The following is a 27,121-nucleotide window of genomic DNA, read 5'->3' on the forward strand; positions in this document are numbered from 1 at the left end:
AAGTCCTAGCCCTTTAAATACATTTTATAATATTATTTCGACTTCTTGTATGTTTTAATGTCTTTTTTCTGTCTTTTTTTAATATATGCACCTGATCCTGTTTCTCTAATACGAGGATGTTAAAGCCATGTTGTTTGTACCTGAGAAATTGTTCAGTAGATAAATGAATAGTCACAGAGGCTTCTCAATGGCTCTAGTTGGGAGGCGGGTTTAAGCCGTTATTGGCGTGACTTTTGTCCAATCAGCAGCCTGGCACTGCAGGAACCGGATGCAGCTAATCTGGCTGTTCCCTGTGTTGTGTTGATTTCTAGAAAGAGGAGGAAAAGAAGACTTGACGTTTGGATTAACCTAAACTGCCTTCTCAGAGTTATTGTGTCTGTTTCACTCCTTAATTCAAAAGTCGAAGGTAAACAATTCATAGGTTGTCGATTTACGATTCTCAGAGGAGTGTCCTGTAATCTGAGCGATGTCAAAAGGGACAGGATAGGAAGACACCCCCCGTAAAGTTAGCCTGTCTGAGTGCTTAGCTGCTTGCTAGCTAGCTGCAGTGCTAACGTCAACAAAATCATGCTACTTACACATGTGCGAATCAGTGTTGCGACATGTCACCAATAAATGGTTTGTAATTTACTGTCTCCATTGTTGCTCGGAGTCAGAAAACGTAAACAGCACAGTTTAGTGCCTGACAGCTGCTGAGTCATTAGCTAGCTAAATTAACCGGCTAGCTAACTATTGTTACATCCAAACTGAAGCTGCCAGCCAGTTAAGTAGCTCAGGTTAAATTTCTGTCTAATCGTTCAACAGTCGCCCACATTGAGGTTCATGTCTGTTTTATTTGACCACATAGATAACAAAAATAAAACGTAGCAACGTACAAAAATGGTTGGAGAGTCTATTAGCCGAAGTTAATCGTGTATAAAGTTAGAACCAAGTCACGAGTCGTCAGGTCATATTTGTTGCATGTTGTCACTGGTTTCACTGTTTGTTTGCTCTAACTTGAGTTATTAGATTAGGACCTTGACTTCATTTTCGTTTCACTTTCTCTTTCAGAAATTAGTGGCGACCTCTGAATCAGTCAATGGGAAAAATCTAACAATGTTTAGCTTTGAGGGAGATTTCAAAACAAGACCCAAGGTATCGCTTGGAGGAGCAAGTAAAAAGGTCAGTGTCATTTAACCTTTTACAGAGTGAAGCATGTCTGGTGTTCTTAGCAAACAAAAATCCCAATGTCTCTTGCTATCTAAGCTTAGCAGAGATCATATAACATGTTATTGTTCTTGTTTGTTGTTTTTCAGGAGGAGAAAGCATCTCTGCTGCACCGCACTCAAGAAGAGAGAAGAAAAAGAGAGGTAACATGTTTATGTAGCGCTTTGTTGTCAGACTGTGCAGAAGCGACTCTTAATGTCACTCCATGTGTCTGTTTTTTGTACTTATTTGAAGGATCCGTTGTTTCTACAAAGAGTAATTTCTGTAAGTTTCACTTCTACCACTACTTTCATCAGGTCTAAAGTTGAGTTCTTATATTACTTAGGATGAAAGAAGACGACTTAAGAATGCCATCATTATTCAGTCCTACATACGCGGCTACCAGGACTTGAAAAGACAGGTAAGTCTGCAAACACTGTACAGACCTCTTTTTAATATGCCACCTTCAGAATCAGATATTCAGTTCTGCATTAAAAATGCGACAACTTTTGAAACTGAGTGAAAGTAGGAACCAGGAAAAACCCAATCTGTAAGTACAGGTTAGTGTAAGGAACCAACATAAGGGGCTGTCAGTGTGTGTTATGAACCTGATGAAATGTAACATCTGTGATTAGTGTTTGTAGCTTCAGAAATCTGAATTCTGTTTTGAATGCACATCTGCACATTTTGGGACTGGGTGCTCAAACCTCAAATCAGGAAGTCTGATGATGAATTACTTCCTCTGTGGTTGATTTGTATTTTTCTTTTTAAAGTTTTGCTGCAAATGAACACTGTTAGTTCAACACTAAGGATGTTGTTTCATGTCACTTATGTTTTGCTTTAGTCGCAGGTCTTTCACAGGCCCAAACTGTATGCGCTTTCTGTATTTAAGGCATAAAATATTCAAAAAATACATATAGTAAAAACAAGTCTTTTAATTGTGGAAGTGACATTTTGGCAAAAATTATCAATCCATCTTAGAGCACGGATAGTTACCGTAACTCAAACACACACTCATACTCATGACAACAGCCTAACCATTTGATCTTTGAACTTTTCCTCCAGTATGCCATCCAGAGGGCCAGGTTTGATGAGTGTGTCAGCCAGACGCAGGCAGGGGGGGCTCAGCATGTCTTGGACGGTCCTGGTCTCTGCCTCTTATCTAGACAACTCATATTTTTCTACAGACAGAGTGCAGATGCACATAGATTGGTGAGAATACAAAATGTGTTTGATTCTCTTGCATTTATTGTCTAACAGTTGCCATTACAGCCAGAGGCTTAAGTGTATATTTTACTAATTGTTTCTGTTTGTGTGTTTATGAAGATATGGTTGTGCCAGAATCTGGTGAAACACAACAGCCAGTTTGTGAGGCTGTTGCTGGGCCCACAGAAGCAAACATGTATGTTTCAGATCAAGAGGCTCTTAGGCTTCTGTTGCAGGTATAGTACTGAAAAACCTTGTAATGAACATGTTTTTTTAGCTGTTAGATGCATAAAGACACAGCAACCTGATTAGACATTCAAATAAATGTTCACTTTCTCACTTATGCCTCTTTTTATCTTCCAGACTCCTGCAGAACTGCAGGGACGACAGTTTAAATGTGGCTGTTCCCATGCGGATGCTAGAAATCTTTTCTTCAGAGAGAACCTATCTTCCTGTTATTCCAGATGCTAACTATGTAGCTTCATTACTCGAGCAGATTTTGCACTATATGGTACAGAAAGGTATGTTTACAGGGGCAGTAGAATTGGCATGTTACTCACTGTGTAGATTAAGAAGCACTGGTTTACATAGCTGTTGTTGCTTTGATAAATCTGTGGGTTTGTGTGAAGAATTTGCATATTTTACATTTGTTGTTTGCTGCCAGTTTTGTGAAGACTGCAGAGGTTTATCTTATTCCACTGTTTACTGCCACACTGGCACAAGTAAACCAAACACTAAGGGGTGTAAAGAAATGTTGACTGTGTGTCAGTATCATTTGTTCTGAAGTGTTTGAGTACTTTTATCTGTGCATGGGCAGTTCCTGCTCTGACTGGCACCTGGCTATATACAGTGTGGTGCACAGGTCAAGTACATCTCATAGTATTTGCATTTTCCCAGAAGTATGACTCATTTTCAACAGCACTGTTTAAGATTATTCATACTCGTCAACACAAAGCGTTGTGTTTAATTTTCAGCAGATGACTTGAATATAATCAATAGGAACAGAAAGTATGTATGTGGTAGATGTTTGACAAAGTCACCAGGATTCCTTACATTCTTTATGAGTCTTATTTCCATTTGTGTCTTCTGTTTAGGATACTACAGGTCGCTGTACATTCTTGTGAATCACAGGCTCCCTTCCAGTCTGGAGTACAGCGACGCTCCCTCTATCCCTCTGGCAAGCACACTGTTGGAGCACATCCTCAAACCCCTGCACTTTACCTACTCCTCCTGCACAACAGGCGCAAGGTACAGCACTTAAAGTAAAATGACCATTTGAGATCAGGCCTCTTAAACCAGTAGTGGATGGATCTTCCTGCTTTGGCAGTGAGCAACTTCAACTCCAGCATCCATCTGCCAAGTTTAATTTCAACAGCCAAAAATTTATAGTTTAATGGAAATATGACATGTTGTAATAAGTTTGTTGCCCCTTTATGGTGTATTTCTTTTCTTTTATTTTATTTGTCAGAGACAAGGTATGTTGATGTGTAGGGAAAATACAGTCTAGTAGTTCTACCCACTATTGTGTCATGGATCACCCTTACTGAGTTCTCCACCAAAGGCAGAATTTTTCTGCTTTTTTTTAACACTTAATGAGAAGTAATTTTAGATGCTGGAAGTGTCACTGTTTCCAAACTGTAATACTGAAACACTAAGGTGGTGTTATATGGTCAGAGAAAAGATTTATTTAAGGTTATTGTCCAAAAGAAGAGAAATTTTTGAAAGACACTACTGGTATTTCCTGGAGGAGACCAGTCTCCAATGCTCACCATTAATCTTTGAATACAAGGTGAGTTGTCAGAAAATCTGTAACGCAAACAGAACTGGGAGCAAAAACTGTGACAGATGTTGTACCTTCTGTTGAAGTGTCCACAAGCAGCCAGCTTTTGCTCAGTACCTTGTGCAGTGCTGCATTGCTAGCTTTGTTATATGACAATGAATAGAGAATCACAAATATGTCTGCATGTTATATGTTCATAAGAATTCACTGATACACTTATCTTAAAGTCACTGATGTCTGTAGACCTCCCAAAGTGCTGCCTTTTAGGTACAACAGAAAGATAACTTCATGTTTGCGGGAAGGGAAAGTGTTTGTTTGTCCCTAGTGAATTCTTTTGAAATCATCCATTAAACTGATCAGACAAACCACAGCAGTTTTTTGTCCCCTCTAGTCAGTGGTGAAGCAGTAATTGCTTCAGAGACCAATTTACAACAAGCCATAAAATGGCCCCCAGACTTGCTCGCTTGCCAGAGTGCAGAATATCAGGCTGTTTGCTCTCAGTTTGAGACATTCTTAATAACAAACGACAAGAAGTCTTCTTTTCTTCTTTGAAGAAAAGCAAGGCGGGAGTGAGAAACTTGTGTACACACTAACTCTAACAGCTAATTATCTGACTTGAGCCACCAGATGTGTGTGACTGAGCCACACAAAGCAGCTCTGTTTGGAGAGACAATATTAGAGTACTCATGAAAGAGAAAGAGCAGGGTGATGTTAGAACAACCCAACCTCTCAGCTAATTTCTTTATGAACATACAGGAGTTTGGGCAGGCTATTTATCTAGTGCGTTAACTTGTCAAATGTCTGTCTGGCTAATCTTTGCTTGTTTGTCATCTTTCAGGCAGTTTGTATTTGCAGCCTTTACTGAGGAGTTCATATCTGCACCATTTACCGAGCAGATCTTTCACTTCTTTATCCCGGCGCTGTCGGACCCCCGTCTCTCATTCCCGTTCGAGGCCTTCCTGAGCTCCCTCCAGGCCACCATCGGCTCCTCCTCAGCAGCACAGAGCCAGGCACCATGGCTGTTTTACTTTGTCCTCTCTGCAGGGGAGAACTGCTTAGGTAGGTGGCACAGTTTAGAGGGGTGCACACAAGCCAGTGTTTGTACTGTACACTTCCTTTATCTACTGTATATTGCAGTGTGAGGTAATGAAATAAACATGACTCGTTCGAAGCATAAACTCTTAGGGAGACTGATTTATTGAGATGAAGATATGATAGCATGTACAGTAATGAAGATGGGTGTTTTGTTGGCAGGCTCACTATCAGAGGAGGGCCTTCTGCTGTACCTTCGGGCTCTGCAGACGCTGCTGCCACTGCTGCCGGTGTCGGAGAGCAGCACCAGGCCTGAGGTGAGCAGCGACTCAGAGGACGAGGATGATGCTGGCATCCATCCACCATCCATGCAGGTATGATCCAGTTATGTGGTTGCACAGGTTAGCAAAAATGTGTCTTGTATAAATATGTTAGGCCCTAGGATCTGGTTGGCCTCATATTATCAAGCAGATCAGGTACTGACAAGGTTATGCATACACCTATAAAAAGATCAAGGTATGTTAATGTTTTTTACTCTGTTATTTACCGATACTTGCTAATATGTGAGTGCAACTTGGCAAATTCCTGTTATCATTCCAGTTTTCAACCCACGTTTTTCCTCCTTATCAGGATGACAGTCGGATATCTGTGCAGCTGATCACGGAGGAGTGTGTCCACAAGCTGGACACCAAGCAGCAGACCAACGCCCTGCTGAACCTGGTGTGGAGGGATTCAGCCAGCGAGGAGGTTTTCACTATGATGGCATCCATCTGTCACACACTTATGGTGCAGCATCGCCTCATGGTGCCAAAAGTCAGGTACAAATACTCAAAACTAGAGAGACCAATTTATTTTTACTCTTTACAAAACAGCACAGATGTTTTTACTGTGTCAGTTTGGCTTTCTCATGCAAATGACAAGAAAACTACGATGTGATAAAGGTGCACCTCACTGTGTATCAGAAGACAACTTGAAAATAAATTTAATGCCTTTTTCAGTTTTATTTGATATCATAACATTTTACACATCTTGTCGAGATCAGCCTTGCATACAGAGAGCTTGTTTACACACCCACCTGATTGAGAAGAAAACTGTGTCTTTATGTGTTTCCGCGCTGTAAGCAGTAATGTAAATAACGGTGAAGTGCGGCAGGCAGGCAGTTATCTGTGGTCCGCACACACTGGCATTTACAACCGGCAGAGGAAGCAGGGATGTCAGGGAAGCTGTCAGTTCTGGATGAGGGCAATTACCTCTTCTCAGGTTGATTACATTAGGGCCAGGATGTCAGAGGTGGTGTGTGTGTGTGTGTGGGGAGGTTGGGGAGGATGGTGCATTGACTGACAGGAGGTGATCCAGACTGAGCTTCATGGATGGTCAACCTGCTCTAGTTAATTATTAGTGGAGCCAGTTGCTGCCAGTTGATTTGTATGTGTGGGTGGGGATGTGGATGTAGAAAGATTCATATCATGTTAGCAGCTGTGTCTTACTATATATCTGCTTTCCTATCAGCACTACTACTTTTGAGGCCCCAGCTTTCCCAAAACCATGCATATAAGGATAAATAAAGCTTCCTTTGTTATAAAAACTGGACACATACAGCTGGAGTCAGATGCTCGACTAGTAATTTTGCGCCGATGTTTATAAATACTTGACCAGAATTTTGAAGAATTTCAGCATACACCCTCCCCATTCCCCTTAATTTTTTACGGCTTCCTCCTTCCCTTCGCTTTTACCATAAATCCTGCCCTTCGTCTTCCATCATTATTGGATATCTGTACAAAATAATTAGCTCACTGAGAAAGATTAATCACTGCAGAAGTGGACGGGATAGCTTTACAAGAGGCTAAGGGGAGCAAATTGCATCCCGGCCTTGATTTACTGCTCTTACAGCAAAAAAAAGAAGTGAGGCTGGCCAGTCGTCTGGCCGGCCCGGCACACTGCCTTTTTAATAAATATGTAAAATGTCTCATGAAACTGCCTCTCTTCCTTTTTTTTCCAGAGGACATCTTAAAAGCTGTGCAATGATTTGGGACCCAAATTGATTTTTGATTGATTTGCTAATTCTACTCAGCCCAAGTTTGTTCTAGTGGTCATGCTGTAATTTCACTTTAATTGTTCAGTGTTGGATATTTGGTGTAATTTCACTTTGATGGTTTGGTTTCACCCAGCGTAGCACTCTGTTGCTAACGGGGCTTGCCGTGATGAAAGTGAGTGGAGATGAGCTTTGGTCCTTCATTTACTTTTAAAAGCTTGCTGTGACTTTTGTGTTGGTTGTGAGATAATGACATTGATCATGTTAATACAAGAAAAACTAATTTGGATTTCAGTGGAAACTCAGTCATTCAGTCTTCATTGTATCAAATCTGACCTGAGCACGGCTGTTATTTCTTTCTGCTGAACAGAGATTCTTTCATTACGGCGAATTGAAATGATCCAGGCATGATTCATCAAGCTGCTTTTCTCCCACACACATACACACGCAACCTCTTTTGATGTCTTGACTTTGTTTATTAGTGGTTCATTCCATGATTGAAATGGGGGTTTGGGTTCTCTCAGGCCGTAAATCAGCATGTCAGCTGGCATTTAGTGCTTTGTTTCCCATTTCAATCAAACACCCGCATCACTTGTTATGAGCCCACAGCACTACTCCTCGCTTCTCTCCTGAGCCTTGTAGTACTGACAGATGGTGTGTGCTCAACTCAAACCATTTTTCAAGCTGTACTGAGGGGTTGTGTGACACTCTGCTCCTGAAGCTCATTTCCATTTTGGGATTTTTGAATGGCTTTTGGTAGATTGAATTGTGGGATGGGAGTTTGAGCGTCGACATTGAGATGAAAAAGTTCAGCAAGTGTAGGGCTCGCTTTTCCCGCTCTACCTTCTTTTCTCTTTTTGTCTCTTAGCTCTTCTCTGTTGACATTTACTCCTCTCCTCTACTGTGAATACATGATGCTGCCCTGTTAAAGGCAAGCATCCTTATAGGTGCCAGTACTGTCAGTCTTCAGACAAGGGCCTATTATATGCAAGGGCACTTTATTTAGCCTTTTAGCTTACTTACCACATTATTGTCACCTGTACTTACCCTCTGTGTGAAAAGCCATGCAATTTAGGAGTATACACAAACACACACACTCACACACTTGAACAAAGAGCAGCTTCACACCTTGGTGCCATAGCCCGTTGAGTGCAGAGCAACTATAGTGAGGTATGCGGGCCCTCCTCAGTGTTATCATGTAATTCACCGTGAGTGTGGAAGCATGCTGGCGCTGCGGGGTCACAGCGAGGACCAGGCTTCCCCTCCTCCTCCGTCCTCCATTGTCTTGCTCCCCCTGGCCATTAAGTTAAATGGGCCTCCAGCAGGAAGCCAGAGGGCTGTTTATGACCCGAGCTGGGCACCCTCGCCAGCAACTAGTTTACTAATGGAAGGTGCCTCGCCTAAATAAAGCTTAATGGCTCATTTAATCTCTTTTCGGCCCTCACAAGGTATAAAAGGGGAGAGAAAGGCCAGGAAAATTCTATGAGGAAAATGTTGGTTAACTGTGTCATTTATTTTTTTCCTGCTTTTACTTATGTCCTCTGGTTAACAGGGCACAGTTAACAGTCCTAACACAGCAGACAGATTGGCGGAAAGTAATTTTACTGTTCCTCACACTGATTGTATCATCTAATCGAAATAGTTCTCTAACTCATTCTCATTTTCTCTCTCAAATGAATGTTTGACTTTAATGTGTCTTGTCTCCCCATTTGTTCTTTGCAGACTTCTGTACAGTTTAGCTTTCAATGCACGTTTCCTAAGGCATCTTTGGCACCTGATAACCTCCATGACAACTAAAATGATCACTGGGTGAGCTAACGTGGTTCTGATTATTGGCAAATGTTTTTATCTTTGTGTGAGCTATTGTATAAACATATATGTGCTTGCATACAGCATATTTCTGCTTATGTACATATAGTATCAGCCCCATTCTTAGTCTCTCCCTTTCTGTGTCTGCCCCCACCCACAGCTCCATGGTGCCATTGCTACAGCTGATCTCGCGAGGTTCTCCAATGTCGTTTGAGGACTCGAACCGCATCATTCCCCTCTTCTATCTCTTCAGCTCTCTCTTCAGCCACTCGCTCATCTCTGTGCATGACAGCGAGTTTTTTGGGCATGAAATGGAAGGTATTAGACTTGTTCATGTGTTTAATCGGATTTTAGAAAGTTCCCTTATGTTCCTTATCAGTGCCATAGTTTATATCTGTTTTCAGAGCTTTGTTTGACAAATGAATACATTGTCTGGGGATTGCTGTTTGTATGTCTGGCCGGGACACACAACTCCCTGGAGCTGGTTATCGTTTGGACACATCCATCTATCATTTCCCATTTCTCTTATTTGGTGTTCTTAGCAAAATAATGTCATTGACTGTTGCTTTCATCAGTCGCATTCTGTCTTGCCACCATGTAAATGTGAAAATCAATATCTGTAAAAGACAATGAATACATTCTCCCCATCAACAGGTCAGACGCAGTCCTCCATGATGCCCTTCACGCTGTCAGAGCTGGTGACTCTGTCTCGCTGTCTGAGAGACGCATGTCTGGGAATCATCAAGCTGGCCTACCCTGAGACCAAAACAGAGCACAGAGAGGAGTACATGGCTGCCTTCCGCAGCGTGGGTGTCAAGACAAACACTGAAGTTCAGCAGCGCATCCAGGCCGAACAGAAACGCTGGGTACAGCTCTTCAAGGTAAGATGTGTAAAGCTACTCACATGTTACAGCTGAATGTAGCTGATATTTTGTAATCACACCTGGCATGCAACTAAATTCCTTTTTGGTCAATTCAGTCACATGGAAGTAAATCTCAATTTTCTCAAGTATTCATTGTTTAAACTTGCTGCAAACTTGTTGTCTGTTGTAATCCTGCTCTCTCTGTTGTGTCTCTCACTTTCACTATTGTCTGTAAATACAGCATGGGAAATAAAGTGAGAGGTGTCAGGAAACTGCACTGCCACTGCACTGCCACTGCGTGCGCGTGTGTGTGTGTGTGTGTGTGTGTGTGTGTGTGTGTGTGTGTGAGTTCGTCAACCAACATTCAAAAAAAGAGACAGCGATGATTTGAAAAGTGGTTTAAAGTAAACTTCATTAACCTATAATATATAGTGGTATTTTGCTTTTTTCATGGCATACAGTGCCCAAGATATACATAATGCATTGGCAAAAAATGTTTGCAGACTGTGCCACACACTTCTGCCACACAACATTACACTTGTAGCACAGACCACAGCTCATATTTTTAACATTGTTATTGGTTGCACATTTGTCTTGTCTGCATCGCTGTCTGCCACTACTGGGGGTGACTTTGGATGGATTTGATCCTGGAATAAACATAGATAGCGCAAAGCAATCCTTGAAACCAAACTCTTCTTGGCTATGAGCATAGACCATGATATGTGGCACATTAGCATTAGGCTTAATTGTTGTGTGGGCTGTCTGTGCATTGAAGCAAAGTGGCCTAATGCTCGCCTGTGTTAGTGGAAATCAAGCCTGTATGCATGAACAGGCAAAGACAAGGTGGAGAGCTGCCATGGAGGTCATCCAATGGTTATTTACCCAGAGGAAACGAGGCAGAAGACAGCATTAACTTCATTCTCCTCGGCTCTTTTTCTCGTTCCACATCCCCCTTTTCATTTCTCCTCTCTGCTCTCCTCCATTCTCTATCAAGGAAACGGCAATTAAGCGACTTTGTTCTTGGCTGTTAGTCTTTGACAGAAGGATTTAAAAGTGAACACAGACGTTCTGTGAAAGGTGGCAAATACGTGAAGAGCACGTCAGGAATTTTCATAAAAGATCTGCTCAAAGGCCTCTTGTCAGCTAAAACGACCCATTAAAGAAGTGGGGAGCAGGGGAAATGCATTTTCCAAATTGAACGGTGGGATTTACAGTCGGTTTAACGCTGCTGACCCCTAACACGCTAATGTTTGGTTCGTGTCATCAGCCTGTCCCTCCCCATCTTTTATCACCTCCATTGTCGAGCTATCTATTTAATTGAAAGAAGTTAATTGAATGAAAATGATCAACTAAGCTTGTATTAATATTGCTAATGGAACTTTCTTCTTGGCCATGTTTGGAGAACGATGTCACGCCGGAGTTTGGGAAAGGCCCATTAAGGCTTGCACTTAACCCGATGGGCTAATTAAGGAATGCTTATTCATTCCCAGAGTCAGGGGGTAGGCCTCCTCCAAACCCATCGCCACGCGCCTTTTACAACATTTTGCACTTGCCATTATTGCGGACTCTGGTTGCCTCTTGGTGATTGGCCGAGATTGATTGTCACTCTATGAAAATGACGTGCTTTAGAAAAGAAAATTTCGATTGAAATAATCTAGCTGGCGTATTATATGGAAATGGAGTGGCTGTAACTGTTATGGCAGACATAACAGCTCCCTTAATGAATAGTCATGCATCGGTATGCAAGAGGTTATACAGTCGGTGTCTGATAGCAACTAGTCATCTCAACAGTAGAGGCTTTTATGTACAGTCCAAATAAGGTTGAAATCTGTAAGTTTGCAAAGTAACTTTATTACTTTAAGGTCTTCAGTCCCAATCCTGGACCTCTAGCTAAATTCCTAATGGGAAAAAATTGTATATTTCTTTAACTGTGCCAGGTAGACATTATTTATGAGCACATAAAAGCTATTTCTTTTTATAGCAAATACATTTTTATTGATTATATCACAGATCTGAATTTTGGCTAGCTTTTTATAGCACATGCAAGTGACAGGAGTTCAGACAAAATAAAACTGACCACTTCAGAAAACAGATTCTCCTACTATATTCTGGTGGTCACCTGAAATGGCTCTGTGCACGTTACGAAGTGACAACATTACATCAAAGTGAAATACAGTCATATCCACGAGCCTTCTGCAGACCAGGCGAGAGCCACGCTCTTACATGCGGTGCTGTGAACCACCACCACAGTTGCTGTGTCTTTTGCATTCTCGGTCCGAAGGCTGATGTCAGCAGACCTTGCCAGTAATTAACAGGGCTGGACATTGAGGGACGGCGCAGGTCGTTTTTCTTTTATACTCCCTATAAATGGCGCACTAATGGCTGAATTCTCAAATTGCTTTTTTTTCCTCTGAGAAAAGGCACCTCATCCTGTTGAACGGCCTATACACAGAAAAACCATTATCAGTGTTGTGCTTTGTACTTTGAAATGTACTTGAAATGTATGTTTTGCTATCTAAGGATGAATTGGATTTAGTGGGGATAGAGTTGACAGAGTTAGAGATGTTAATGCGATGTGTGTGTGGGTGTGCTTGTCTGTGTGTGTGTGTGTGTGTGTGTGTGATCTACTACCCAGGTCATCACTAACTTGGTGAAGATGGTGAAAGCTCGCGACATTAGACGACCTTTCTGTCCAGCAGGTCACTGGCTCTCTGAGGAGGTCAACATCCGAGCTGATAAGGTACTTTGCCATCATCACAGCTGTTTAGATTTTGCCTTGCACTTGTTTTAGGTTATTTAGAAGTGCAAGTTTTGTTTGACGAACTGAACTAATTGGTCTTCTCCATTTCCAGGTCACCCAGCTGTACGTCCCTTCTGCAAGACACGTGTGGAGAACCAGAAGGATGGGCCGCATCGGGCCACTGCAGTCAACACTTGATGGTAGTGTAATCTGTTTTAATGTTTTTTTTTTTCATCATAAAAAAAGGAAAAAAAGATCCCCCTTATGAGGATGGAGGTCATAGATAGCACAGTACAGTACTAGAAATGTCCTTTTGTGTGCGTCACGCAAAAAAGGATTGCATCTACTTAATCTTAAAAAATGGAGTGATTGTACGTTTTACTGTATCTCATAAACCCATAAAATATTTACACTGTTTCGACTAATTGACCCTTGCAATTAACCTGTCCTTTATGAAACTAAGGGTCAGTTGTCTTTGTCTTAGAATAGTCTGTTATGTTATTTCTCATTTGCTTGAATAACTAGACTCCTAGCATGTTCACAATACTGGGCTTAATGTACACCACAGAGCTACTCCACTGGCAATGGATGGAAATTTAGAATCGTATAATGCTTGTGTCAGCTTGATACATTGCCCAGAAAATCATCCTAATTGCTGTCCAAAGTCACCTTCTCTCTGTTTGCTTTTCGTATGCTATGGAGCTGTGCATTGATATTATTTCCACTAAGAAAACCCAGGAGTCATCTTTCTGGTTTCTGTCTATGGTAGACGGAGGGAAAAAGTTGAACTGCCCTTTGGTGTAGGACTAGAAAATCTGGTTGATGATAGATAATAGATCCCCCTCCCCCTTACAAGTCATAGTTTACTTTTTGGCTTGGAGCAAATGCCTTTTAATGTAAAGATTTTCTTCACAGCACTTCACGGGAACAGCATAAAACCTCAGAAAGAGTCATTAACCATCCCTGTTTTAAGATATAGTGCCACATTTTGTCTTCGTTCACTCAATTAGGCATTCAGAGGAAAACGCACTGATGCAGGCAGAGCTTCATCTGGCTCACTTTGAGCCATCCTGGGTTTCTGTGAAGTATGGTGTGAAAACAAGCTGATAACAATGTGTGTATGATCTACCTAATGCCACTCAGAGGCTGTATGGGATAAATTCAATTAGTGTGAAAGTACCTGATGAACTCAGCCACATCTGGTGCATGTGTTTGTCTGGCCTTTTCTCATTTCCTTAAATGGACAGGCCCATGGCTGATGAATGAGCAACGTATTGACCACTCTGAGGCCATATTTCTCCTCAAAGATGGAAACCTGATGGGAAAATGCAGATCAGATTGACTAATTGAGCAGAATAATTGAGCTGCAGTGGACGCAAAGTGAGGAGGATGAAGAGCAGTTTAGCTATTGTGGCAATTTTTTTTGTGGGCTAAACAGTCTAAACCCTGAGTTTAATACAAAACAAACATCAGCTTAATGGATATAGCCCGGCAGGTGGACGGGCAGCTCACAGTTGGGTTAATTAAAAGGGTGTAATTAAAAGGGTGTAGGATGGAAATGTCTTTAATGGCAGGCCTGTAAGCAGTGCACTGGGTCTTAACTACAGAGCTAAGCACTGAGAATGGTAATGATGCTGTTAGATGAGTGTTACACAGAGGACGCTTGATGTTGGGAAGTATTTCTCGAGCTAAAGTTTCCCTAAGCAGGACTGTGATTCAGTCTTGTTCACCTGTAGTTGAACCCTGCGGGGGAGAAGGTAAAAGATAAAAGAATCTTTCAATGAGGCTAAAAATGTCACATAATTATGATAAAGACTCAGAGAAAAATATATTTTGTACAGACTGTAATAAAACAACAGGATGATATGCATATATATGACAGTGATTGGGACCAAAGAATGCATGTAAATAACATAAACCTAAATATATGGATAGTCTTAAATTACTCTCAAATAATTTAAGTTATAGTGCTGTAGCACAGAAGTGACCAAAAGTATTTAGCTGTCTGCTTTAAAAAGACTTTTTTAGTGTGTTTATCCAATCTTCGATAAAAGGGTTAAGTGCAAATGTAAAAGGAATTTGTGGGATACTTTTAAAGTGCTGAAAAGAGTCCCTTGAGGTTTAAGTAGAAAGATCAGATACATGAGTTATTAACTGACAGATCTGGCAAAATACAATATGGAGTAAAAATAACCAACATTTTGGCTAAAAAAACATACTGTGTTTGGGTTGAAAACATGGGGAGAGGAGAATGACTTATTGTCCAGAATCTAGAAAGGCTAACATGCTGTATATTGTGTGTCTCTCTGCAGTCGGCTCAGAGCCTCCACAGCTGTCTGTATCTGAAGAGAGACACCTGGCCATCCTCACAGAGCTCCCTTTTGTGGTTCCCTTTGAGGAGCGAGTCAAGGTACTGCCCCGCTTTCCCATTCCAAAAAAAAAAAAAAAAAAAATTGTGTGCAACATCGTGGCTGAGGGGGTCTCTCCAAGATTGTGTCAATATGATGATGCTATCAATTATGTATCGGCATTCAGTAAAAATGTGTGCTATTATTTAACATCCTGTTTTTGAAGAGAAGAGAGTATTTTGAAGTATTACTATATGTATTTTATGATAGTGGGTACATAGTGGTAAAAAGGATTTTATTGCATTGTACATTCTTTTCTCTCCTTTCTGCTACTTTTCACAGTGAAAAAGCCAAGTATAAGATGATCAAATGTAAAGGATGAACAAAATACAGTAAAGCCTATAGTCAGAATTAAACATTTTATAACTGAAAGGATTTGTCACTGACCCTGCCACCGGCTTTCCATCTGTCTTGTAGATCTTCCAGAGGTTAATCTTTGCCGACAAACGGGACGTGCAGGGGGATGGACCATTCCCTGACGGCATCAATGTCACCATCAGACGCAACTACATCTATGAAGATGCTTACGATAAACTCTCTCCAGAAAACGGTACGGCTTGCATCGACACAATATACTTATAAAAGAACAATTTTTACATATGTGTTAGATGTGTGAAGCTGCCATACTTTATCATCATGTTATGCTGCAGAGGCTGGATTATTTCCTTCATTTATTTTCAAGATGACAAGTACAGCAGGAGTGGAAGCGTGGCGTAGTAAATGTTGACACTGTTACTGAAACTCTTGTTATGGTCTATAAAATCTTAATATTGAGGATCAAGACTCTGGTTAGCATTAAAGATGAAGGTTAGCGCTCTCCTTGTGCAGAGTATTGAATTTTGGTAAAGCATAATTGTGGTTCCGATTATTATAATGGATCACATAAAAGCAGAATCAATTATTTTAAGTCACCTCTTTTGTGTTTGAATTTGAAAGGGCACTTCAGTGGGGGCAATCTGATTAAAAAGAGTAGTATGAAACCTGAGCTGAAGACATGATCTATATCATTTATGTGTCTATAAGTTATAGCTGCCATGATTTATCACTATACATTAATTATTCTGAAAGATGACCTTTTATAGTATTTGATTTGAATATTCTGAGGTCAAGAAAGTGCTTTCTTGCAAAATCTGTTTGTTGGGGGGGGGAACAATATGATACAGTAGATCTAACTGGCATAGTATATACATATTTATAATTTTAAAATTTTCAACCATTTTCTTTGTTTACGGGACAAATAAGGTCAATATTGAAAAGTTTGCTTCTGGGTTATCTTTACGTTAATGTTTCATTTAATGCAGCAAATACAGAAATAGCCCTACATATTAGTTGTGAAGGAATATATAGTGGCGTAGAGGGTAAGATCTTGTAGGGGAACCTTAAAAAATAGAAAATTAAAATGTCAAATATCAAAACAGAATAAAATTGAAGCAGTGTTAATAGAAATAAAAAAGAGATCAAATTAGACACTATAAATGTGCTGATAACACCAAATTATCAGTACAGTTATAGTGTCATTTTCTGACATGAACTAATTGTTCATTTATGTAATCACTGACAGCTATATGGTAATTTTTGTATCTGTAAAATGCTCAGAATTGCATTGTGAAATTGTTAGGAGAAATGCCTTTGATTCTACTTTTTTCATTCCTTGGAGGGCACAATATAGTGGAGACATTTACATAATTTGAACACTAAAATAAAATGGCCGAGGGTAAATATAGTGCAGTGTATAGTAAATAGGGAGTAATTTTGGACATAGTTTAAGACTCTGATCCCAGCTTTTATGAAAGCCACAGTAGCAACCATAATTCCCTTTGTGCCTTTTTAATGTATTTTGTGACTTTTCCTAAATAAATTCAGCTCAGTCTTTGGGGTCAAGTACATCTGATTGATTGTTAAAATGTATTACTAACCTTAGAATATTTGCAAACATATCCAGTTTGTGGTTGGAGGTGTGTTTAACTACCTGTTACAAACAAGGAATGCAACCATCAGCTTTTAGAAACTGAACACAACCTTTCCAAGTTGAGTTCTGTGCTGGATAAAAAGCAGTGAGTGAAAATCAGAGATCTTTTCTTTGTGTACCTCCCTAAATTCTTCCTCATGCTCTGTATCCTTAAATCAGAACCGGACTTGAAGAAAAGGATCAGAGTCCACCTGCTGAATGCTCACGGTCTAGATGAGGCGGGGATCGATGGTGGCGGCATCTTTCGGGAGTTCCTCAACGAACTCCTCAAGTCGGGCTTTAATCCAAACCAGGGTTTCTTCAAGACGACCAACGAGGGCCTGCTGTATCCCAGCCCCGCTGCAGAGATGCTGGTCGGAGACTCCTTCACAAGACACTACTACTTCCTAGGCAGGATCCTCGGAAAGGTGAGCGTATAAACCTCAAAATCCTTAGAACAAGGAGGAATGTCTGAAGATATTAAGCCGCAGACAGCAGGCAGCCTTGACTTTATGACCAATACGTCAATTAGGATCGGTCACAGTCAGTGTCAAGGCTGCCCTCACTGTTTATGTAAATTTAGAGGTTGTTTTGGTGTTTGCTCTAGAAACTGACAATGTTGAGAGAAATAGAGTCATTTTTTTCTTTTTAGGGTTGGGGTTAGAACTTGAACCAAGCACTGTTTGCAAGCCATAGTTTTGTTAATTAGCCCTGTGCGTAATCTGTTGACGGCATTGTTTTTCTGTCCCTTCTTCCCTCTGATGAAACTATTTATTAGAGCCTAATGTTTCTAAATCATCCTTAATGCATGTGGTAGTGATTGTTTATCAAGATGCCCTCCTCATGGGGGGGCTATCATCTCAACCCGGAGAAGAATTACCTCATGACAAGCGGTCGCCTCTCAATTAGGGCTTCCATTAGCCGATGATTCCTACCTCTTGTTTGTGTAGTGATTGCATTTGGCTGGCACTAAATCAGTAGGCCCACACAGACAGGACATAAATAAGCGTTCAAAGCATGTGGTAATAGCATTTTGATCTGTTTTACAGTCAGGAACATCCAGGTCTCTTCTCTCTTGCTCAGCCCCAAGATGGTCCGGTCCACTTATCAGAGCATCATAACTCCTCCTCCTCCTCTTCTTTTTCTTCTTCTTCCTCCTCTTCTCTGTGGTCTGTGCAAGTGAGAAATGATCAATCAGCAGCTACAAGCTCTCCGCCCCCACTCCCTCAATATTGTGCTCTCCATAGCTAATGGTTCAGGCAATTAGGTGGGGGGAAATTAATTTGAATTTGACTTTCAATTAACCCTACCTTAAGTTCCTCTTTCTCCATAAAAATGGACGTTTGAGTGGCCATTTGAGAGGTGTATTGATATTTGTTTAGTGCCGTTACTGCCTGGATAAAAGGCAACCGTTTATATAGATTGGGATTGCATCACCGCTGCCGCAATGTGCACAGTGCACGTTGCGGCTCAAAGGACACAGGAGATTAATATTGTTAATTAATGTCCGAGGCGTGCCATTGTTGTGGAGGTGATGTATTACAGGCAGGAGTGGCTTGTCTAGGGTACTCACTGAAATGGGATTGAACATCAGAATAGAGGCCGGTCATCATCCTTCTTCCTCACTTGTCCACCCAGTTGGCAAGCTGAAAGATTTAAGCTACAAATGGGGAAACATGAAAACAGGTTACTTTGCTTTTGTCGTTCAAACCCTCTGGTCCAAAGATTAAAAAGTGAATTTAATTGTGATGGGAGTGTTTACTGATGTCAAAAATCATATTTCTCATTATGTAATATGACCTGTGGGAGGTTCTCTTTGTGCCTCATTCATCTCTCATTAGTACAAAACCTCCAACCTCATCAGCAGTGGCCTCTCCACTCTGTGAGGGTGAAGAAAGTTTCATCCTTCTCCCTCCTTAACCACCACATTTCTGCACAGTCTTTCCTCACTGATCTCCAGCGACTGATAGTTCCCTTTAGAGGTGTGTGAGGTTGGCACCTCTGATTGATAGAGATGCGTTTGAAAGGCATTATAATTTTATTGATTCTTAATGTTGTAAATTAAGGAATTTATTTGGCAGCTAACAGAATGCACCTGCAATGTTGTTGGCATTTATTCCACCTGATGGTGCCGCGATCTGCTTTAATTGCGTTGCCACTGCACTCACTTATATTAAAAGGCCTGGGCCATAATAATTAATTCTTTCCAGCCCCAAGTCATTTTGGCACAATTTCTGGCAATAAACACTCATAAATAAACTAAGTGGCATTGAAAAAATAAGGCTACAGGTTTTTTCCATATACTTATTGCTGCCTCTTCCCGGCACAAGTGTTATTGATAGGTTTCAAGGGGCCACGCGGCGCATATGGTCTGAAACGAGCTCCGGCCACGAGAGAAATACTAAGTGGATTATTTTGCATAAAAAATAGACAATGTTTGAAGTTGTGCAATTAACCTGTGTTTAGAAAATAGCCCTGATTTATGTGCGCGTGTGTGTTTAAGATGCATGCATTATGGAAATCCTCTAGATTTATAATCCATTTAGCTGATGCGGTCAGGGTTTTTAGCGCTATCATTTATAAAGACCTGTATATTTTAATGCCTCCAACAGGCTCTTTTTCGGACTATTCCAGTACATTAGCTTTGGGTTTTATGAGTCACCTGCCCGGCTGTGGTTCTTAATGGCATTTCAGGTCAAGGTGAGAATTGGCATTTATAAAGTTTGAGGCGGGTGAAACAGAAGCCTGTGTGTTTTAGATAGATTGTGTTCTGTATTTTGCTCTCAGTCACTCTGATGTGACCAGATTTACTATCTTATCACCTGATTTTTTTGATATCAGAGTAGTAGGTAAATTTAATGTTATGTAATGTCTGTCTAATATCTAATCTGATTTTTGTATATGTACTTGCCACTTGATGCAGGCCACAGTCCATTTAGTTATCTTGGTTATCTAATCATCATGTTTTATTCAGTGACACCCAAGCAATAAACAATTGCTATGTTTAATGCTCTGAGCATACTGATGGACTGACGTTTGTGGGCGAATTTACAAGAATGGACAGTGTGCCTTGTCCTGCTCTTGTCCTCCAGTTAACATCCACATTTTCCCACAGGCGCTGTATGAGAACATGTTGGTGGAGTTACCCTTTGCCAGTTTCTTCCTGTCCAAACTTCTGGGCACCAGCGCAGACGTGGACATCCACCACCTGGCCTCGCTGGACCCAGAGATGTACCGCAACCTTCTCTTCCTCAAGAGCTACGAGGGTGACGTGGAGGAGCTGGGCCTCAATTTCACTGTGGTCAACAACGACCTGGGAGAGGCTCAGGTGACCGGGGCTTGGGGACAGGGTTGGAAGAGAGTCAGTTAATTGATTCACATGTGGTTTTTTCCATCTCTCTGTCCTGGTCAGCACCTCTCATTCAGCCTTCTTTCCTTCTTCCTGTTTGGTTCCTCTTTGTGGCGTTAATAATTCATTTCCCTCATGATGTACCACTTTTCAGCTCTGAGAGAGATAAAGCACGTCGCCACTGTCGCCCTAGGCTCTGCCACAGTGCAAGGAACACAGCCGCTCTGTTGACCATTCCACCTGCCTTTCCCCCAGAAATTATCTCAGAACACGCCTGACAGAAGCAACTAGCTGCTCTTAAGCACGTCCCCTCCAAAGCTCAAGGCTGCGGAGACGAGCCGCCACCATCACACTGAGTCACCTGGACCCAGACCTGCACTCTACCCAGAGCCCCTGTTTGCTCAGGGCCTTAACGCGTCTTATTAGCTCTTCTCAAACAACACCTGAAACGGTTGAGTTACAATGTAGCCCTCCTGGTCGCAAATAGGGCATCGCAAACACGATAGGGAAAACAATTTGTGAAAGATTAGGCACACACCCGGGAGCAGTCTGCCCTGCATTTGCCCTCGTGAGATAGCTAAAGTAAGCAAGATAACGACAGTAATTCTCTTACATTAGCACATAATCAGAATCCACTGTGGAGGGAGGAAAAAAAGGCAGAAAATTATTACCTGTCAGTGCAGCCTCACACGGTGCACAACATTCACGGTGTGGACAAAATAAGAGGAACACCTTACTGTACATGATAATACTATCTAATTCAGTATGAATTCAGTATGAATGCCATTGTGAAGCTTATCAGTTTTTGTTGAGACTGCGTCAGAAAGGTGCTGATTCATGTCTATTGTCATTTTTGACTGTAGTTTGTATTGTTGTTAAACAAATATCCTGTTAAGTGTCAGTCAGTCAGATTTTGTGACAGTATACGTGCGACCACTGTGGCTCATTGCTGATGCCATGTTCCTGTTTGGCATCTGTACAGATGACTTCTGGGAAAACTTTTCACCTTGCAGAAAGGCACAGAAAGGTAGTTGTATGCACATCCTGGATTAAAGCTAAAGCTATTAAACCTACTGTTTTCATCAGGCCTGAAATAAAGTTTTTGGAGCTTTAATCTAGTATGTGGATCCTCGCCACTTTTCACAAGATTTTTCACCATGCCGCATCATATAATGATTAAGCCTTTTTTCCCCTCTGTAAGCTGTTTAATGTTGCTTTGAAAACCTAAAAAAAGTGATGTTAGATTAACACCTTTTGTATTGGGAATTATAGGAAACAGGGCATGAAAAGTGAGATAGTTCCTTTAATTACCAAATCACTGTTGCGCAATTAAGTCATTAAGTTTTAAAACACAAGATCACATACAGCAAATGCAGGAAAACTGCAATGGAAAAAGATGAACATGATATTTTGTCCCACCGGTGCTGCTATGATGTCATCACACACTCTGCTTTATGAACATAGATGAGCACATCTTATCAAGTGCTAACTGCTCTAAAGCTAATGAAAAGAGAACCTGGGGCCAAATTGTATTGGACCAGATGTTCACTGGACATGCTATATTTAGAAACACTGAAATGCACTTAAAGTCTCTCTCTCACACACTCACACACACACACACACTCAGATACACACACATCTAGCCTTACCTTCCGTCAGAGTGCCGCTGGAAAATATTTAATTACCTTCCTGTGATTGAATTAAATCCACCTTGCACAATTAAAGCACTTTGTTTGTTGGTTGTCTGGCATCAAAAGCAGGCTCGACCATATGCATAATGAACTATGCAATATGGCTACCTGACAGTAATATTACTCAACAGCAGAATGGAGAAAACATTGCATTTAAATATTAATGTAAATGTATTTGTAATATTTGTGTGTCTGACTCTGTCTTTTTCATCTAGGTGGTTGAACTCAAGCCAGGAGGCAAAGACATTCCTGTGACCACGGCAAACCGAATAGCCTATATCCATTTAGTAGCTGACTACAGACTGAATAAGCAGATCAGGCCTCACTGCCTGGCCTTCAGACAGGGCCTGGCCAACGTGGTCAACCTGGAGTGGCTGCGTATGTTTGACCAGCAGGAGATCCAGGTAATCTGCACGTGACAGAACAGCACATAAACATGCAGCACAATTATAAGGCACAAAAACTTCAAATGTATGTTTTTCTGCTTTTTCATAGGTGCTGATATCTGGGGCTCATGTGCCAATTTGTCTTGATGACCTGAAAAAGTTCACAAACTACTCAGGTAATGATTAATAATAGATACATGAACATCAGTGTCGCTGGACAGAAGGAAAAGTCATTAATGCACAATGTAAATAACATCATTTTCTCCACCATCCTCTCCTTTAGGCGGGTACTCGGCCACTCACCCCGTCATCCAGATCTTCTGGGAGGTGGTCGAAGGCTTCACAGACGAGGAAAAGCGCAAACTGCTGAAGTTTGTCACTAGCTGCTCCAGACCTCCACTGCTGGGCTTCAAGGTGGGGGCTTACCAGACTTGAACCTCCCATCTTTTTCTCCTCCATATACTTACCCTGCAGGCTGTGTGCTACCTGTACCCTTCATTATCACCAAGTTTTCCAAGCCTAACAGAAGGGTGTTCCCTCTTAATGGGCTTATAATGAAAATACCTAAACTGATAACAGCCCTCAAAATGATCATTTTCAAATTACGTGGCGATAAGAGTGGGCCAATGTGGTAAAGCCCTTATCTCCATGTCCACCGTTGTTTTATAGTTCATGACCTTCCTCTGTTGGAGAACTCCTTCTGCAGCTGTGTGTGTGTAGGCTTGGTCGGAGAGCTCGGCTGGACAAATATTGCCATTCAGAACTCGGTAGCAGGTTGAACCTTTGAACTTTTGCCTTCTGTGTGACATGGCAGAAAGCAGCAATTTCCTGCTAAATGAACACGCGAGGAATCTAAATCCACCTTCTTCTAAACATTTCTACAGCGGTGCTGAATCATTACTGCTAACCTCCTATTTCTGAAATGATTTCCTAATTGGAAACCATTTCACTTTCTTACTGACATGATTTGTGGGACACTTAAGTAGTTCAGGATAGGAGGAAAAAAGCAGAAAGTGTTGCTCAGGGCCATTAAAGAGTTTTTATGTGTCTTACTTCGTCTAACCAGAAGCTGTAATCATCATATGATTGGTTTTAGTACTCTTTATGGCTGTCATTAGTTAAGAAAACCTAAATGGTGTTCTGCAGCAGAGCGAGGTAACAAAACTCTTCTTAAAATCCTTCACACTACATCCTCCTGAGGTTTAAGAGTTGCCTTCCCTCCTCATTTAATCAATTTGACTTTGGCCAGCATGTGGATGCTCCCCCTCCCCTCCTTTGCCTTGTCTCTTCTTCATGGCTGGAAAAGGGTGGTAATTCGTAGGGGGGGTGGCCCCTGACCCGGCCCTCAGCCTGAGCCAGCTAAGCCTTAATTAGCTGTCGTGAAACGGCCCAGGATTCATTAGAGGAGAAATAGCTCTGTCAGGAGAAGCCATTTAAAAAAGATGATGGAAACTCTCCTTTTTTTCCAAAATGATAGCCACGGTAATGACACTTTCTCAATAAGCAACGATAGTTTAATACGGTAATTGTCAGAAAAATGGGGTCATTACGGCTAAGCCCCTGAAGAGCCATTTAATCGGGCGAGTATGGCCGCTGAACCGCACATGCTAACTTTAAATAGCAGGATGAAATCGGGGGCGGTGGAGCGTATTCATCGGGCCAGCTTGTGATGGAAACGGTCAGTGTCACAGTCTGCAGATGAGGTGGCCTCATCACAAGGAGGCTCGATTTAAAAAATGCCAGATAGACAACATGAAATGACCATTCCTTCTGCGTCTCATCCAAGGGTCAAACTGTGGGCCTGTTTCCCATTCAGTACCTTTCAAGCACTAAGCCGATTTCCTAAATTTATACTTTTGCTGTATTAGCTTATCGCTTAATGTCTCTCTTTTAACATTTATCCCCTTGTGGAATTTGACATTTATTGCTTTAATCGGAATTGCTTTGGACATTGTGATCATCACTGACACGAGTTGATTAATGTCTCAATTTTTCCTTCTGTCTTTAAATGTCTCATGATGACCAAATTTCTCTTAAGTTTTAATTTGCAGCTACTCCTGATTTGTCATGTGATTATTAACATGAACCTTCACATGCACACAGGAGCTTTACCCAGCCTTCTGCATCCACAATGGGGGCAACGACCTGGACCGCCTGCCCACCGCGAGCACCTGCATGAACCTGCTCAAGCTCCCAGAGTTCTGCGATCAGCACCTGATGAGGAACAAGCTGCTGTATGCCATCGAGTCGTCCGCCGGGTTCGAGCTGAGCTGAGGAGAGCAAAGGCTTCTCTGTCCCGGCATCCATGGACTCTACGCCACAGAAACGGCCTGGGGAGACTAAGGCTTGAGACAGAGAGAGAGGAAAAAAAATGAGGAGGGAAAGCAAGTGATGCACTGACCTGCCTGATTTACTGTGCGTTTGTGTGTGGGTGTGTGTGTGTGCGTGCCAAGTTAAAGGGTGAGGGGTGAGGGGATGATCACCCGCAGACTGAAGAGAAGGGTTGCAAGGATGAAGCAGGGTAGGAAGCCTTTTTTTAATCCTTGTTGCTTTTAAGTAATTTAAATGTTTAATCACTTGTCAGAACACTTCAGAAGAACAGCAATGCAGTTTGCAGGAATCATTACACGCTGAAATAAAAACAAGAAACGAGCGGCAGCAGCTCTAACATGAATGGACAGTTATTTTTCACCAAAGATTTAAGTGGCATCATATTAAAAAAAAAAAGGCAATATAACGACAGAGGGACAGACTCTAAAGCCACCTTATGGTGAGCCAAGGGCTGCGGAGGCAGAGGAGCTTTTGTGTATAGCTATTATGTATTTCCACATAGAGGTCATCAAAACTCCAGTTTTTGTGATTTCTCAAATTGCTACTAGTAATAACTGTCATGTTCGATAACCATAACGTGAGTGTGCACATGCCATCTGAAGTGTCGAGATGACTTATATTGCTCGACTAAATTTGGGCAAAGTATTGTATGATGATTTGTGAATATGTACATGTTTACAACTACTCTTGTTATATTCATTTATTCAGTATTTGTACAGGTTTGTTTTTCTTCCCTTTGCGTGGTGATTGGAGGCCTCATGTTTTCACACATGCTCGCTAAGGTGAATATAACAATCTCCTCCCTGGTCAGCGCCTCAAAGTTTGCTCTTAGGGAGCAACTACCATGTCTCGTTGATAAGGCTCACAAACAACCAGTGTGTAACCAACAGGGTGAAAAAAAAGTGTGTATGGAAATGAATAAACCCACTTTTCTTTTTGCATTTTCTTTCCATAAGTCTCTTTTCTTGTTGCTTGTAATTTACAGTAATGACCAAGACATAAAACAGTGCTTTGTGGGAAAATCTCCTCCTGAGTTTTATGGCCTCTGACATATAATTAAAGAAACATCCAGTTAAGAAACACTGAGCAGAACTATTCTGGCCTTGAGATGCATTATCGGCCTGAGCACAAATTAAGATTGTGTGCGTTTGTCATAAATCTACCTGCCCTCTGATGCAGCACAGCCCAGGAAGATATCCATCCCTCTTTGGACCGAGTCCATCTCTCCATCCCGTCGTCCCCGCTGATGCAGCCAACTTCCTGCCCTCCTCTTCTCTCCGCTCGGAGCCCGAACTCTGCACATCCGCTGGGCCAGGGAACTCAAAGTGGTAATTGGGTCTTAAAAACCAGACTTGTCATTGAAATGAGGGATTCATCTCAATTACTATGAGATTTATTTAAGACTATTACCTTGTGATGGATTATAACTGACAAAGTTAATGCAGGATGTTATGAATCATCCTCAGTGCGTAATATACTTTAGCTTGCTCTGAGGCCTTTTAAGGGCTAATTGAAGCTTTTAGCCTTGTTTATCTTGCTGCAGAGCAAGGAAACATCAAAAATCACTCGAGGGTGATTGGAGATTACAGCCTACTTCGCACAATATTACTCAAAAAGTACTGTCAACAAGGAAGGCCTGCAGACCAAGCATTAAACCAGACAAGCATGAGCCAAACATGGAAGCGTATCTTACAAGTTAATCATACCTGAACATGTAGTTCAATAAATGAGACCTGCAGGTGCTGCTATGAAGGAGAGATCTTGACCGCTTCACAGTTCACTATTTGTTAGCACAGATTGCCATCTAGTGGTAAAGTATTGATACTGCACAGACAAGATTTATAGGCCTATATCTTGTATAACAGCTGGACAATTCATGTTAAATCAGGCACCCTCCTCTGCCAGTGCCATTCTCTAATATATGAAACAGAGTGAACTACAGCTCATCTTGTTGTCGACCCCCCAGAAACATTTCAAGGATGCATTATCAAGACAATTTGGCGACCTGGTTGTAGCAGATAAAAAAAAGAAGTTTGACTGCCTACGTGCCATGAATAAACATCTACAAACACAGAAATGTCAGAATGAAGGTTTATTACCTGCACATTAAGTTAGCATTATCTGTGACAGTGCTGCCCTATGAGTGTACTCCCCTGCCTGTCTCAACATGAACTGGGATAGGCCAACCTTGTTTCTGGGGCTTTAAAAAAGTGCATGTTAGCAGTTTACATTGTTTGGCCTATTTTCCAGTTAAACTGCCAAAAGTTGTTATTGTCTTGTTTTGTGGCCTTTCTACTTTGTAGCTTATCAAGCACAACAGTCTGCAGCCATAAGAATCAAAGAAAGGCATAAGAGTCTATG

General features: G+C 41.5%; 1 protein-coding gene across 1 annotated transcript; it reads left to right on the forward strand.

The window, feature by feature from the left end:
* Positions 1 to 242: 242 nt before the first annotated feature.
* ube3c (ubiquitin protein ligase E3C) lies at positions 243 to 25,701 on the forward strand. Its single transcript, XM_018695366.2, has 24 exons — positions 243 to 406; positions 1,051 to 1,161; positions 1,296 to 1,349; positions 1,532 to 1,606; positions 2,251 to 2,397; positions 2,512 to 2,627; positions 2,755 to 2,912; positions 3,486 to 3,639; positions 5,010 to 5,230; positions 5,426 to 5,577; positions 5,834 to 6,021; positions 8,958 to 9,044; positions 9,205 to 9,362; positions 9,699 to 9,925; positions 12,543 to 12,647; positions 12,760 to 12,847; positions 14,960 to 15,057; positions 15,473 to 15,605; positions 17,184 to 17,431; positions 20,119 to 20,331; positions 22,259 to 22,447; positions 22,539 to 22,605; positions 22,713 to 22,843; positions 24,533 to 25,701. The coding sequence occupies exons 2-24, from the start codon at positions 1,096 to 1,098 to the stop codon at positions 24,701 to 24,703; spliced, it is 3,246 nt and encodes a 1,081-aa protein (XP_018550882.1). The 5' UTR covers positions 243 to 406; positions 1,051 to 1,095; the 3' UTR covers positions 24,704 to 25,701.
* The last annotated feature ends 1,420 nt before the right edge of the window (positions 25,702 to 27,121 follow it).

The sequence above is a fragment of the Lates calcarifer genome, linkage group LG24 (assembly GCF_001640805.2).
Source record: "Lates calcarifer isolate ASB-BC8 linkage group LG24, TLL_Latcal_v3, whole genome shotgun sequence".
Classification (NCBI taxonomy): Eukaryota; Metazoa; Chordata; class Actinopteri; family Centropomidae; genus Lates; species Lates calcarifer.

Bases quoted from the DNA above. Each gene is read 5' to 3' on its own strand.
- ube3c (XM_018695366.2), top strand. From the start codon at position 1,096: ATGTTTAGCTTTGAGGGAGATTTCAAAACAAGACCCAAGGTATCGCTT. The intron at 1,162-1,295 runs GTCAGTGTCATT...GTTGTTTTTCAG, and splicing joins TTGGAGGAGCAAGTAAAAAG to GAGGAGAAAGCATCTCTGCT. The intron at 2,913-3,485 runs GTATGTTTACAG...TCTTCTGTTTAG, and splicing joins GCACTATATGGTACAGAAAG to GATACTACAGGTCGCTGTAC.